This window comes from Lampris incognitus, chromosome 10 (genome assembly GCF_029633865.1).
Source record: "Lampris incognitus isolate fLamInc1 chromosome 10, fLamInc1.hap2, whole genome shotgun sequence".
NCBI classification, from domain to species: Eukaryota; Metazoa; Chordata; class Actinopteri; order Lampriformes; family Lampridae; genus Lampris; species Lampris incognitus.
The window spans coordinates 11,822,204-11,837,539 of NC_079220.1; the positions used below are offsets into that span (position 1 = coordinate 11,822,204).

Consider the following 15,336-nt stretch of genomic DNA (forward strand, 5'->3'; position numbering starts at 1 on the left):
CAATGTGATCTGAGGCCACTGAGATCATTGTGGTTTTGGATCTTTGATACCCTTTTTTTTTTTTTTTTGGCTTCCAATATTTGTGCGTCTTCTTAGACAATACGCTGTTTTCTGTGAGTTGTTACAGCAAGGCTGCGAAAGCGGCGTTGAGCCCGAGCGATACGAGCTGCAGAGCGTGACTTACAGTAGCGGGTAGTGTGTGTTGCTGCGAGGGCTGTCTCCGTTTGCTCAAACGGTGACTATAGTTGTGATACCATTGCATTTCCCGGCTGTCCTCCTCTCCTGACACTGTTGCCCCTAGCCTCCTGAACCCCTCTTCTCTCCCATCATCCCTCCCCCCCACCCCCACTTTGAACCCCCCACCCCCACCCTTCCCCTGCTGCTTCAAAACATGGCCTCTCCCCTGGACCCCCCCCCTGACTTCAACCCCCATCTAAACTCGCCACAGTCAACCGACTGTGCACAAACGTAGAGAAACGGAGAGGCGGATTTGAATGTTCAGCCAATCAGCCAATCAATGAATCAATCGGTCGATCCATCGATTTTTTTTTTGCAACCAATCACAAACTTTAGATTTTTTTTTGGTTTTCAGATCAAAACTTTAAAGTCTCATAAGTTTAATTTCTTTCATTAGAGTTAAAGTAAGACCAAGCAGCCATGTTTCATTAAAACCTCGTCTCTGTTCTGCCATTTTGTTGATCCCCTTTTTGCCAGGACTCTCATCGCCTGGTTCTCTTAAGAAGCCGGGGAAATTCGATTTCAGCGCCCTGTCCTCCCAGACGAGGTCCCCCCGCATGGCGTTCACCCACCACCCACTGCCCATGCTGGCGGGAGTGAGACCAGGTGAGACCAACCCAGCTCCCGATCCCCTGATAGCCCCCAATGCCCCCTTCCAAAACCCCTCCCACCCCATCCTACCTACTCACCCCAACCCCACCCGGTCTAGAAGTGGGAGCAGTGTCTATGGGAGACGAGTGGGCGGCTGGGAATACATAGTCCCAACTTGGTAGTGCTGTAGATATCTACACACCTCTACCTCCTCATCTGCTTATTCTCAGCTCATTGTATGCAATGCAAGGTGGCGACAGAGCCGCGGTGGGTTGTGTGGGTTGCAGTCTGTCCTGTCTCCTTTTCCGGCCCTGTCTGCCTGCTAGTGGATGGTCGGGTAGCTTGGCGGCGCACCTCTGCAGATTATCTCCTCCTCTGCATATAGCGTGTAGAACGGAGGAGCATCTGGTTGCAGCAGCAACATCCAGTTACGTCTACCAAGACTTCTGTCTATCAGTCGGTGGGAGGGCTCACTTTCTCCTCTTTTTCACTATTTGAAGAGCATTTCTTCTTCTGTTTTTTTTTCCCCTTTTCTAAAGTGACTCGCAGCTTCTAAGTGACACAGCTCTTAAGAAACACACCGCTTCCAGCTTCACGTGGGATTCTCCGTCATTCTTAATTTCATTCTGTGGTTTGTGGTTGAAAGATGTACAAAATAAATCTGTTGATGATCAACTGGTTTAAAAACTGTAAACATTTATTTATTCATTTTGAGAAATGGCATTATACTTTTAATTATTTATATACCACCCATTGGTACTTGGGCTTGGTGCATTTGCAGTATGGTGATGATTGCTCAGAACAGCCCCTCCCATCTCTCTGCTGCCCTTACCAGCCTGCTGACACTGCACGAAGTAAAAGGTGAAACGTCCACCTTGCCCCCGATACCTGGTGGGTGGGGTATACTCCAGCCGCCCTGAACTGGAATAAGTGGATATAGACAAGGAATGAATCAACAAATTGATAAGATTATCAAGTATCGATGCAAATACTTGAGAAACGGGCGTCCGGGTAACGTAGCGGTCTATTCCGTTGCCTACCAACATGGGGATCGCCAGTTTGAAGCCCCGTGTTACCGCTGGCTTGGTCGGGTGTCCCTACAGACACAATTGGCCGTGTCTGCGGGTGGAAAGCCGGATGTGGGTATGTGTCCTGGTCGCTGCACTAGCGCCTCCTCCGGTCGGTCGGGGCGCCTGTTCGGAGGGGAGGGGGAACTTGGGGGAATAGCATGATCCTCCCACATGCTACATCCCCCTGGCGAAACTCCTCACTGTCGGGTGAAAAGCAGCGGCCGGTGACTCCACATGTATCGGAGGAGGCACGTGGTAGTCTGCAGCCCTCCCCGGCTCGGCAGAGGAGCAGCGACCGGGACGGCTCGGAAGAGTGGGGTAACTCGCCGGATACAGAAAAAGGGAGGGGGGGGGGAGTATTGATTCAGCTACTTGAGAAACAAATGAACAAATGGCATCGTGGTTTTCAAAACAATACAACTCAAGTCAAATCACAAATGTGAGTCAATGGATGCAGCCGCAGTCAACTCACCCCAATGGAGAGTTTGTTTTTTCTTAAAACTAAAAATAGGATTTTAAGATTGAATCAGATCAACTTTATTGGCCAAGTCTGAGTAGGCACACAAGGAATTTGACAGCAGCATCTGCAGCGACCTGATCCCACAGAAATACGTAAAATGACCCCGGCCTCTTAACGCTCGCACTACGTGGTGCCAATGGAAAGTCCATTAGGATCCTTTGCCGTGCTGGACACACAAATTCCCTGATTCAGCAACATCATGCAATGAGCGGTGTATAATATTTTCTAGTTAACAAAATTTTATTTCATTGTTGTTTTTATTGTCATTTGACTGAATTTATTGTTAGTGCCGTAGTTACGATTTTTTGTTCTCGAAAAACCTTAACCTCATTCCATCAAAATGAGTTATATCACACACGATTCAGTGTTTTTAGAGAACAAAAAAAATCGTAACTAAGGCACTACAATAAATTCAGTCAAATGACCATAAAAACAACAATAAAATAAAATGTTGTTAACTAGAAAATGATAGACGCCGCTCGTTTGTATGATGCTGTTGAATCGGGGAATTCGTGTGTCCAGCACGACCCTAATTGACTTTCCATTGGCATTGTTTCCGTGGCGCCGGTGCGTCGTTTTAACGCGTTACGTGCCGCCGCCACGTAGTGCGAGTGTTGAGAGGTCGTGGTCATTTCACGTATTTCTGTGAGAGCAGGTCGATTTGCAGACATCACTCACACGCCAAAAAACAAACCAGGGAAATAAACGGAGCGACGGCAGGACATTGGAGGCAAGCATGTATGCACGACATACTACTACTACCACACTATTACACAGAGTTGTGTCATGGTTGAGTAATCAACAGCTTGTGCCCATATATTATACCATAATACTTATATACTACATTGCCCCTACGCTGTACCATATACCAATACCACAACTCCACAACCCATCCATTATCCATTATCCCAATTGGGGTCGCGGGATGCTGGAGCCTATCCCAGTAGTCATTGGGCGGCAGGCAGAGAGACACCCTGGACAGGCTGCCAGTCCATCACAGGGCCCACACACACACACCTAGTGTGGCCGATTCACCTGACCTACATGTCTTTGGACTGTGGGAGGAAACCGAAGCACCCGGAGGAAACCCACGCAGACACGGGGGGGAACGTGCAAACTCCACACAGAGGACAACCCTCCCCCCAAGGTTGGACTACCCCGGGGTTCGAACCTAGGACCTTCTTGCTGTGAGGTGACCGCGCTAACCACTACGCCACTGTGCCGCCCCATAGACACTATATTACACTATATTATCTTGCACACATGAATCCGAGAGACATCGTAGGACGGACGTTCTTGCAGTGTTGAGATGGCAGCCTCATGCAGTCTGCTGTAGACAGCCAGGGAACGGTCCAGGTAAAGAACAAGATGATGTGTGTGTGCGGATGTGCGTGTGTGTTACAGCATTGTTGGAGGAACAACGCTGTAATACCCAATTTCATCCTCTCCACCAAGTTCACCGAAGCGCCACTCTTCTGAATCGATAATGACAGAGCTTGCTCCCTTTTACATCAAATCCAGGCGGAATAACGGACCGCCGCCAGAATCGCTCAGCCGCATTCTGTTGTTGGGCGTCGCACTGTGCCGTTTTGTTTGTATCAGATGAAGATGTTCTCTGCTTTCACTTTTCCGTTGCCTTCTTATATAAGGACTGACAGTGGTGTAGTATGACTAAGCGGGAAAATTGCCCCATGTTTTGAGCTACTCAGAAGCTGGTGGAAACTCCAGAAGGGCTTTGTTTTTCCGCCGCTCGACGAGGACTGGGACCGCGCTCAAAAGAAAACGGGGAATGGGACTTTAAAATACTCCGTTTGCGCTGTTTAACGTTGCTTTTACTGACTGGTTTCAGTCCAAATTCCTCTACATTCAACTCATTATTCTTCTTTATTTTTTTTCAAAATACGTTCGGACTCTGGCCCAGTGTGGGAACTCTCCAGACTAACATGGCTGTGTGTGTGTGTGTGTGTGTGTGTGTGTGTGTGTGTGTGTGTGTGTGTGTGTGTGTGTGTGTGTGTGTGTGTGTGTGTGTGTGTGTCGGCGAGGCACAGGAGCAGACACCAAGTCTGAGCTGCTGTGTGAAGCAGTGGTCCCTCCGCCTCCCCGGGGGCAGAGACGAGCGTCCCATGATAACATCAGCTATCAAACACAGCCAGCGGGGCTCCGTTTATAAAACACTGGGCCCTCGACTCTGTCGCCGCAGCGCAGAGGCCAATACAGCGACCCTCTCTTCTCTCTAGAAAAGTGTGTCTTTGTGAAAACATGCAGCGAGCTAGTTTGCTGGATATGATTAGCCATGTGATTTAGTTGCTTAGCTAGGCTACATCAAAGCCCCCCATGCCACCGAGCAGATGTGAGGCAATGAGGTTGACTGCTGTGTCATTAAACCCTCACTTGTTGACGGAGACCCCGTGCTTCTTGAGATGTGGCCACGGCAAATCCCCTTCTCCTCATGCACATGTGTGTTCTTGCACACACACACACACACAGTATGCAGCCCCCGGATTCTTTGCGGCCGGCCATGGCTGTGATTTGTTTCTTTCAACACAAACTTACACAGTGTGCGTGTTGGCGCTGCGTCTGTCTGCTCCCATGCAGTTGGCACGCCTGTCCCCTCCCATGCAGCAGACACGCCTGTCCCCTCCCATGCAGCAGACAAGCCTGTCCCCTCCCATGCAGCAGACACGCCTGTCCCCTCCCATGCAGCAGACACGCCTGTCCCCTCCCATGCAGCAGACACGCCTGTCCCCTCCCATGCAGCAGACACGCCTGTCCCCTCCCATGCAGCAGGCACATCTGTCCGCTCCCATGCAGTTGGCACGCCTGTCCCCTCCCATGCAGCAGACACGCCTGTCCCCTCCCATGCAGCGTGCACACCTGTCCATTCCCATGCAGCGTGCATGCCCGTCCGTTCCCATGCAGCGTGCATGCCTGTCCACTCCCATGCAGCAGGCACATCTGTCCGCTCCCATGCAGCGTGCATGCCCGTCCGTTCCCATGCAGCGTGCATGCCCGTCCGTTCCCATGCCGCATGTACGCCCGTCCGTTCCCATGCAGCAGGCACGCCTGTCCACTCCCATGCAGCAGGCACGCCTGTCTGCTCCCATGCAGCAGACACGCCTGTCCCCTCCCATGCAGCAGACACGCCTGTCCCCTCCCATGCAGCAGACACGCCTGTCCCCTCCCATGCAGTTGGCACGCCTGTCCCCTCCCATGCAGCAGACACGCCTGTCCCCTCCCATGCAGCAGACACGCCTGTCCCCTCCCATGCAGCGTGCACACCTGTCCATTCCCATGCAGCGCGCACACCTGTCCGTTCCCATGCAGCATGCACGCCTGTCCACTCCCATGCAGCAGGCACATCTGTCCGCTCCCATGCAGCGTGCACGGCCGTCCGCTCCCATGCAGCGTGCATGCCCGTCCGTTCCCATGCCGCATGTGCGCCCGTCCGTTCCCATGCAGTAGGCACGCCTGTCCACTCCCATGCAGTAGGCACGCCTGTCTGCTCCCATACAGCAGGCACGCCTGTCTGCTCCCATGCAGCGTGCACGCCTGTCTGCTCCCATGCAGTAGGCACGCCTGTCCACTCCCATGCAGTAGGCACGCCTGTCCACTCCCATACAGCAGGCACGCCTGTCTGCTCCCATGCAGCGTGCACGCCTGTCTGCTCCCATGCAGCAGGCATGTCTGTCCACTCCCATGCAGCAGGCACATCTGTCCGCTCCCATGCAGCAGGCACATCTGTCTGCTCCCATACAGCAGGCATGTCTGTCCACTCCCATACAGCAGGCATGTCTGTCCACTCCCATACCGCTCCCATGCAGCAGGCACATCTGTCCGCTCCCATACAGCAGGCATGTCTGTCCGCTCCCATACAGCAGGCATGTCTGTCCGCTCCCATACAGCAGGCATGTCTGTCCGCTCCCATACAGCAGGCATGTCTGTCCGCTCCCATACAGCAGGCATGTCTGTCCGCTCCCATACAGCAGGCATGTCTGTCCGCTCCCATACAGCAGGCATGTCTGTCCGCTCCCATACAGCAGGCATGTCTGTCCGCTCCCATACAGCAGGCATGTCTGTCCGCTCCCATACAGCAGGCATGTTTGTCCGCTCCTATGCAGCAGGCATGTCTGTCCGCTCCCATGCAGCAGGCATGGCGGCAGACATGTCTACTGCACTGTCGGTGTGGTGGGTGCCGTTCTGTGCCAAAAAACTGAATCCGGAAGGCGTGGAAGGAGAAAGGTTGGAGCATAACTAGGGTAGTCTCTCCAGGTAAATACCCCCACACACAGACCCAACCACACCCCCCTGAACTGAAATCCACCCCCCCATCACCCCATTCTACCAACAACAGCCCCCACCCCACTTGCCCTTCTTGGCTCGTACCCAGTCCCAAATGGGATTATTAGGGGACTAAAGGAGCAGGAGACAGCTCTACTGAGGGAAACAGGCAGCCTGACAGGACTGGCAGAGGAAAGGTGCTGCTGGGCCGGGGGGCACAGGGCCCCTGTCTAGGGGGTAAGACACAGAAGTTGGCACCCTCAAGTGCTGCAACACACTTACGAACACACACCCACACACACACACACACACACACACATATATATATATACACACACACACACACACACATATATACACACATACACACACACATATATGTATATATATATATATATGTATGTATATATATATATATATATACACACACACATATATATATACATATATATATGTATATGCAGAGGACAGGAAGAGATGGAAATGGATGATCCGCTGCGGCGACCCCTAACAGGAGCAGCCAAAGGGAGGAGAAGAAGAAGATGCAGCATGTAAGATGGGTGCACCAAAGAGTGTTGGCAGCCCAACACGGGCAGCTGGGGGGCCTGGATGGGTTGGGGTGGGTGGCAGAATGGCACAGCTAAGGGGAGAATAGGGAGAACGGGCTTCCCCCCCTCTAATACAAATAAAGAAGATTTAGTAATGGATATAAGTCTGACAGAGAAGGCTTTGTGTTTGGTGGTGGGGCTCCACCAACCGCTCCGCTTCTCACACCTCACATTGGGCTCCTACATTCAGCTCCTTTGGACGACGAGGGAGCGAGAAATTCTCTTTCTCTCCTCCTCGCTGGAGCACAAAAGGAGCGCTTGTGTGTATGCATTAAGGCTTAGCGTTAAGAGCACTAGCGTGTTTGAATCCTCGCACCTGTCCTGTGTGCACCTGCACAGACGGATGAGACGTGAGCGACGAGGGTCGGCAACAGAGACGTAAAAACTCACTCGTGGTGTGACTACGCAGATTTAGTGCTGTAGTGGGGCGAATGTGTTTTTATAATTAAAATAAATAATTTTAAAAAATAACGAATAAATCGCCTTTGCAGTCTGCATGCCAAATTGCAACGGCGCCAGCGAATCCCTCCCTTCCAGCAGCACCTAGATGATGCACAGGCAATAAGAGCCGCTCCATTAACGGTGCTCAAAGATCTCTTTGTGCGTTTTCTCTTCACGGGCTTTTTGGATCTGATGTAGAAATGCGTTGCTGTTTAATTTGCACACACAGCCGTGTTTCTTGACATCCACAGTACCTGCGTGTGTTGGTGTGCGAGTTGGAACAGTATGGACCAGTATGTGGTCTCTGTGAGTGTGTACATATAAATTGCAATGGGCATCTGGATAGCGTAGCGGTCTATTCCGTTGCCTACCAACACGGGGATCGCCGGATCAAATCCCCGTGTTACCTCCAGCTTGGTCAGGCGTCCCCCACAGACACAATTGGCCGTGTCTGCAGGTGGGAAGCCGGATGTGGGTATGTGTCCTGGTTGCTGCTCTAGCGCCTCCTCTGGTCGGTCGGAGCACCTGTTCAAGGGGGAGGGGAACTGGGGGGGGGGGTAGTGTGATCCTTCCACGCGCTACGCCCCCCCCACCCCCAGGTGAAACTCCTCACTGCGACACCAGATGTATCGGAGGAGGCATGTGGTAGTCTGCAGCCCTCCCCAGATCGGCAGAGGGGGCGGAGCAGCAACCGGGACGGCTCAGAAGACTGGGGTAATTGACCGGATACAACTGGGGAGAAAAAGAGAGAGGAAAAAAATCCAAATAAATTTGCAATGAGAGTGCTAACCTGCTCAGTAAGGCTGTTCATATTTACTGGAGTCATCATAAAACATTATGACCAGTGATGGTAATACCAATGAACTTGAAATCAGCTTTTCCTGAGAAAACCTCATTCCTGCACCACAATCAGTCCCCCCGATTTGATCTTTTGTTATCCTCAGTCGCGATGTGTTGTGAAATGAAACTCATGTATACGTGCTCTTCTTTAACAGCTCATAAATCACTGTCATCCAGCACATCTGTTCTGTCTGTAGCGCCATGAGAGAACCCACTAGTCTGACTGTCTCTGTCCTCGCCGTCTCCAGCTGCCTCCCCGGCGTTTCCTTGATTCAGCCCCTAACGCGGCTCTCCTCTCTCCGTCTGCTCCCAGGGAGTCCCCGTGCCTCAGCCTCAGCCCTGCACTTCCCGTCTCCCTCCATCATCCAGCAGTCCAGCCCATATTTCACCCACCCCACCATCCGCTACCACCACCACCCTGGACAGGACCCCCTGAAGGAATTTGTGCAGTTTGTCTGCGCTGACGGCTCGGGGCAAGCCGCCGGACAGGTAAGGCTCACATGGCCGGAGCGGAGTAACAGTACAACTGTCATCCCAAACGTTGTTATAGCTGTAGCTGTTATGAGTGACCCATCCGCCATGTGTGTGTGTGTGTGTGTGTGTGTGTGTGTGTGTGTGTGTGTGTGTGGCAGCGGATGTTTCAGTGTTACATTCTCCTCCTTGGTAGTTTAGCCACACTACTGGAACCATGTACATGTGAGGCTTTGCTAGGGGCTACATGTGGTAGCAGGACAAACGTGGTAATAACGGGCCATGGAAAAACCAGAGAGAAGAATTGTTTTGAAAATTGAGATCAGCTCATATATTTGAAATGGTGTCATAGTGATGCATACAAGCCACCTATTTATTGCATAATATAGTCATGTACATACAACTATACTCTGTTAGCTCATTCACTGTGATGACTTAAGAACTAACACAAGAAGAAATACAAGCCGAAATACTGTTATTTCCGGGGTGTCCGGGTGGTGTGGCGGTCTATTCCGTTGCCTACCAGCATGGGGATCACCGGTTCGAATCCCCCTGTTACCTCCGGCTCGGTCGGGCGTCCCTACAGACACAATTGGCCGTGTCTGCGGGCGGGAAGCCGGATGTGGGTATGTGTCCTGGTCGCTGCACTAGCGCCTCTTCTAGTCGGTCGGGGTGCCTGTTCAGGGGGGGAGGGGGAACTGGGGGGAATAGCGTGATCCTCCCATGCGCTACGTCCCCCCCGGTGAAACTCCTCACTGTCAGGTGAAAAGAAGCGGCTGGTGATTCCACATGTATCGGAGGAGGCATGTGGTAGTCTGCAGCCCTCCCCGAGATCGGCAGAGGGGGTGGAGCAGCAACCAGGACGGCTTGGAAGAGTGGGGTAATTGGCCAAGTACAATAAGGGAGAAAAGAGGGGGGGATAGTGTTATTTTCTACACAAGTGAATTCTGTGAAGTGCATTAAGGATTTCCAGTGGGTGTACAAATCTCTGTTATGTCATTTTGCCGTTTGCTCTTTCAGACCCCGAAGTTCTCCCTTTTTTCTTTTTTCTTTTTCTTTTTTTTTGTTGCTCCGCCCACCCCCTCAGAAGTTATAACCATCAGCACGAAAGTCAGATCAATCACAGCACATTCAAGCATATGTGTTCTGTGTTGTGTTATCGTGTTTGTGTTCCCATTCAGCGCTCTCGTGATTCTGGTATGAGTTTGGTTGTTTGGTGCTAGTTCTGTTGGTGTTGTGCTTGTGCAGAAGAATATTTTCCCATGGTTTTGATTTGTTGCCATGTTAACGGACAAACCCAACCAATTCTTCACTCACTCACCCTCCCCCACCCCCGCCTCACCCCCCCCTCCCAGCCAGCACGGCCCACCCTTGTGGGGACCCCACCCCTCTTCTCCGCTCCAGATCCGCTCCTTTCGAAGTCTGTGGTGATTTTTTTTTTTTACACCTCCATAAATGAAGCAGTGCACATACATCATTCCTTTTGTTGTTGTTTTTATTTTTAACTCCCGCCCTCCACCACTTCCTTCCCTCCTTCCACCATCGCCACTCCCTCCGTCATGGATATTTTTTGAGACCTGCGCTCCCGAGCGGCGTCCTCTCTCTCTCTCATTCCGTGTCTGCGGATTGTCACATGTCGCCCTCCTGACCCTGTTTGTGTTGTCTGCAGCCAAACGGGAGCGGCCAGAGCAAAATGCCAGGCTCCTTCTTGCTGCCTCCACCTCCCCCAGTGGCCCGCCCAGTGCCCCTCCCCATGCCCGACACTAAACCCAGCAGCACGCCCCCTGACGGCGGACTCACCTCGCCCGCATCTCCGTGTAAGTGACCCCGCAGAGACCGTAATCAGAACCAAAAAAAAAAAACATCCGAGAGTCCCACCGCCCTCCAGATAAAGATCCTGCCATTGTCTTCCTTCCACTTCCTGTCATCATTGTCTCTGTGCAGCAAACATCCTTCCTCTGACAGTGATTGAGAGGACACGGCACCCATGCTTAGCAACTGCTGCGGTACCCGTGCTTATAATAGCTTATGTTACACCTCGGAAGACAGACAAATCCCACAAGGTGATCACATTGATCCCTCTCCGTAGACACATCTGGCCTACGTTTCACTGAGAGCGATGTTGGAAAAAAAGGCAACGCTGGCCACAAAGTGGATGGTCCAATCACAGATGTGGCATCAGATAAAGGGGGGCTGTATAGGTGAGGTGTGCACACATGATGTAGGCAGATTGCACCGCTTGCAAGCATGTTGTGTTTGCTGTGATGGAGATCGGTCTGCGCTGAGATTCACTTGTTTAAGATCTATGACTTTATTTAGCTGGTGAGGAAGTTAGCAGCACCTAGCATGTAGCTTTTGCTCACGCTTACCGGAGACAAGTCAGTGTAAACATGTTACATAGATGTCTGACGACGAGTCTTGCTGTCTCTGTAAGGGAAATACCCACAAAAAAGCAACTTAAACGCAAAGGGAATAAGGTGAAATCCCTTAGATCAGAGGTTAACAATCTTCTGTATTATTAGCTTTGCACGACTGATACAATGGAAACGAGCGTATGATCCCCCAATTCATTACTCTGCACCCGAGATTTCAGGTTACCGAAAACAATCAAGGCAATTTCCATGGAAGATGTCTGGGTCATTAGCTTCAGGCTGCATGGTGATTCACAGTCATGCACATTTGTATATCTGATCCAGTTTGACAGCAACTAACAGAGAAACAATCTTGAGCACTGTGCCCTTCCTTGGTGCCGCTTTCTTTATCACCAGCGGTCGATAATTTTGGGTCTTGACGAATCCATCAGAAGAAAAGAGAAAACATTTGCCCATGTGCACTTCGTGCAGTTATTTGTTCTTCCTCGAGCAAATTTCTCCCCCTCAACCACTGTATGCCCTTCAGTTCCGATAAAAACAGAAGATACTACTGTTTAACCACATCCTACAGTGCTTTCTCTTCTATCGCAGCATTGTTGTTTGCTGTTATGCCGTGTTGCATCTCGCCTATGTCGCCTCCTTTGATCGGCTTCCAAAGCTGTGATTGGACTGTCCACTTTGTGGCCAGACCGGCCTTCTTATAATCAGTAAGGAAATGGGGCCAGATGTTTTCAATGCGGCGCGATCAATGTGATCAACTCGCGAGAGTCATCTGGCTCGTGAGGCAAAGGGTACACAGCAATGCAACCAGATATTTGGTGACGAACTGCCCTCGTGATGACTTGAGCTCTTCAGAATTTCCGAACCAGGCTTACTGGCTCACCATCACGGCCCCGGTGTCATCGGCCCTTGTTGTTAAGGAATACCAAGCCCAGTCCTTGAGGCTAGTGTTTCTGCATTCCCCGGAGTAGAAATCTTTTGTTTTTTCCGTTTATTTATTTATTTTTCGTTTTTCCCTTCCCTCTTGGACCCAACAGCGGCCCATTGGAGAAGCCTTTTCAAGAGCCACGGGAAGAGTTGAATCAGTTACCTCCAGTTCGGCAAGGACATAAATTTAGGGCAGTTTATGTAACGTGGACTCCAAAAGATAAGTGCCCACAGTTTTACTGCTACCTCGGGGGGCAAAACCCGAGACATCAGTGGAATATTTGAATGAATCCTTGACACTTTTCAGTCGTCATTCAGTTCCTTTGGATTTTTGAGTTACAGGCCTCACTGCTGGTATCTTCTGTTTTTGGGGGGCGGGGGTGTTATTCAGGTCAGGTGCTGGTTGCGTGTGTGTTTAGGCTAAAGTAATCCATCACAGGTGGGACTTGTCCAACCACAGAGCTTCCCTTGCAAAAGATTCGAGTTTCTCCCTTGTAAAAGGAGGGGCACTGGACGGAGCACTTACGTTTTTGTTTTGTTTTTGTTTTCAAGCTAACATTTATTTTTAGCATTTCTTTCCTTTTTTCAACCCCCCAGTCGGTGTCTCAGTCTTTTATGTCTTGTCCATGTCCAAAAAACATGGATGTACACTATATATGTTACTTCAGTTAACTGACACGTGAAGTTTCTCTATCTTTGTCCCTCTCTTTTCTTCTGTCTCTCTCCACCTTGTTCACGCTCTCTTTCTCACGTGCAAACGGACTCGAATGCACGCAATTTTTTTTCTTTTTTTGCACACTACCTTGTCACGAGTTTTCTCGGTAAGATTCTGTGCCATGTTTGCAGGGACGCCTCTGACCGCCTTAACGTTGGAGTCCATAGGGAACGTCAAACTGCCCTAAATTTGTCAAAACCGTTGAATCCACTGGGTTTTAAACATCCCCGGCTGATCCTCGATGTCAGGCTTTTGGTGTGCTTAATCAGTTCGCAACCGAGTTCATCAGTGGACTTAATCCTCGGCGCTCAAGTAGATCTTGGTTTACATACCAAATTTTGGCGTGCTTCTCTGCTGAATTTTCACTGACCTCAATGAGAATACGGTTGTTTGAGATGAACTACATTTGCCTATGTGCTGTGTGCATTTTCTTTTACGTCGCTAAAATTACTTCTTTTTTTTTTTAATGTAACGATTCTTTAGGAGGTCTTCGCACTGCTTGTCTCTGTGCTGATGCATCTCCCCTGTCCTCTCCTTTGTCTCTCATAGCATACTCCACGCCAGGCGCCACAGCTCCCAACAGGTTTGTCGGCATCGGATCACGGGACAACAACTTTCTGAACATCCCGCAGCAGACACAGGTAGGGGCCGCGGCTCACGTTTCGGCTCCGGCCTCCGCTGTAAATCTGGTGGCCCGTGTGTGTCCGTCCCAGAGTGTGAAAAGCGAGACCAGGGGAGGCATGTGTGCGGAGGAAACTTGTCTGTTTTCATTGTGATTATCGGTTAAACCCAGGAAACTTACTTAGCTGTGTGGATGACCGCCAGATTTTTTTTCATCCCCCCCCCTTCCCCGAAAAACCTGCTGCCGTCTTCCCTCGTACCTCTCCCCTCATTCCGTCCCGCAGTGCACCGTGAATGCGTGGATTTGTATCTGTGTATTTTACCATGTGTGTGGTTTACCATATGTGCTCAACTGCCCTCACCCTGTTTATTTGGCACATATGGAGCCTACCCTTCAGGCAATAGGCCATCTCCCTGGCTGCCTTTTTCTCCCTCCCGTGTCTCCCTCGCGACCTCCCTCCGACTCCTTTTGCCCCTATCTCGTTCTCTACCCCGCTTTCTCTGTATACATACTTGCATCTTTTCCCTTTCTCTAACTAGGTCTGCCTCATTGTCTTGGATTTGTTTGTCTCTGTCCTTCGCTTTCTCTCCTCTTTTCGCCCTCTCCCTTTTCCTTCTCCCCGTCGGTCTGCGCCGTTCATATGCCTCCTCCATTACCCACTGCACTTTTCTCATTAGTGTCCAACCACACCCGCCTGGAGCCAGCGCCACTCTGCTCCTCCACACATGGAAACCATCTGAAACTGCTTTTGCTGATCCCTCCCTTGTTCCTCTGCCCTCCGCTCTTGCACTTTTTTCCCCTTCTTCTTTTTTTTTCTTCTTTTCTTTATTTCTCCTCCCCGGTCTGTTCCCTCTCTTTCTCTTGCTCCGTTTCTAATCTCTTTGCCTCCTTTTCATTCCTCTTTCTCTCTCTGACAGTTTTCCCTCCTGTACTCCTTCACTGTTGATGGTTGGTCTTAAGCTCTTGCTCCCTCTTCACCTCGCAGCGCCGCAAACCGTTCTCGACGCTACCGCCGCCAGAAACAGACGCTCCGAAAATTATTTCCATAAATGTGTTTAAAAAGGGGGAAGAAAAAAAATCATGTCACTGTGACAAACTTCAGACCCCCGTCTTTCGATATCCCTGTGTCAGTTTTCATGCTTAAACTCTCTAATGCCTCCCGGGAACGTTAAAGTTTGCGGAATGATTTACTTTTGAAGGCAGAACCAAAACATACAGAGCGGCTTTCTAATTGGTTGCATGTGCCACTCAGAAAAGCACATAGTAAGCATAAGGTTTTTTTACCAAAACATTGCTAATAGGCAAAGGCCTCGTCATCTCTACATGATGACTACAGGGCCCGGCTCCTCTTAATGGGAACCGTGAGCTCCATGTGCCCTCTGGTGGTCGAAGAGGAGACCCAGGAAAAGGGCTTGAAAAAGGAACGAGAGAGTGATAGGTCAGCAGAGAGTAGAAAAAAGAAAAAAAAGAGAGGGAAGGAGAGCGACAGTTTCGGCCCTCAGAGAGAAGTCACGTCCCGGCCGTCTCGTTACCCGCAGCAACCAGACATGATGTCATAGCCAGTTGATCTTGAATTTGAGAAGGGGTTCGCTCAAAAGGGGGATGAGGGTGGAGGGCAGGAAAGAAAAGAGGGTGGTCACTCTC

At 50.6% G+C, this 15,336-nt stretch overlaps 1 protein-coding gene across 10 annotated transcripts in view; it reads left to right on the forward strand.

Annotated features, from left to right (window-relative positions):
* The window catches only part of nfixb (nuclear factor I/Xb), an 83,043-nt gene that overhangs the window by 59,921 nt on the left and 7,786 nt on the right, over nucleotides 1–15,336 (forward strand). For 5 of the 10 annotated variants that reach the window (XM_056288767.1, XM_056288771.1, XM_056288768.1 and 2 more), the window contains 3 exons: nucleotides 715–843; nucleotides 8,899–9,074; nucleotides 13,620–13,711. In XM_056288767.1, the coding sequence (XP_056144742.1) occupies nucleotides 715–843; nucleotides 8,899–9,074; nucleotides 13,620–13,691 (377 nt within the window). In that variant the 3' untranslated portion in view covers nucleotides 13,692–13,711. Of the gene's footprint in view, nucleotides 1–714; nucleotides 844–1,367; nucleotides 1,471–8,898; nucleotides 9,075–10,725; nucleotides 10,874–13,619; nucleotides 13,712–15,336 lie in introns of those variants that run through there. The other 5 variants (XM_056288773.1, XM_056288774.1, XM_056288777.1 and 2 more) reach the window with 4 other exon arrangements.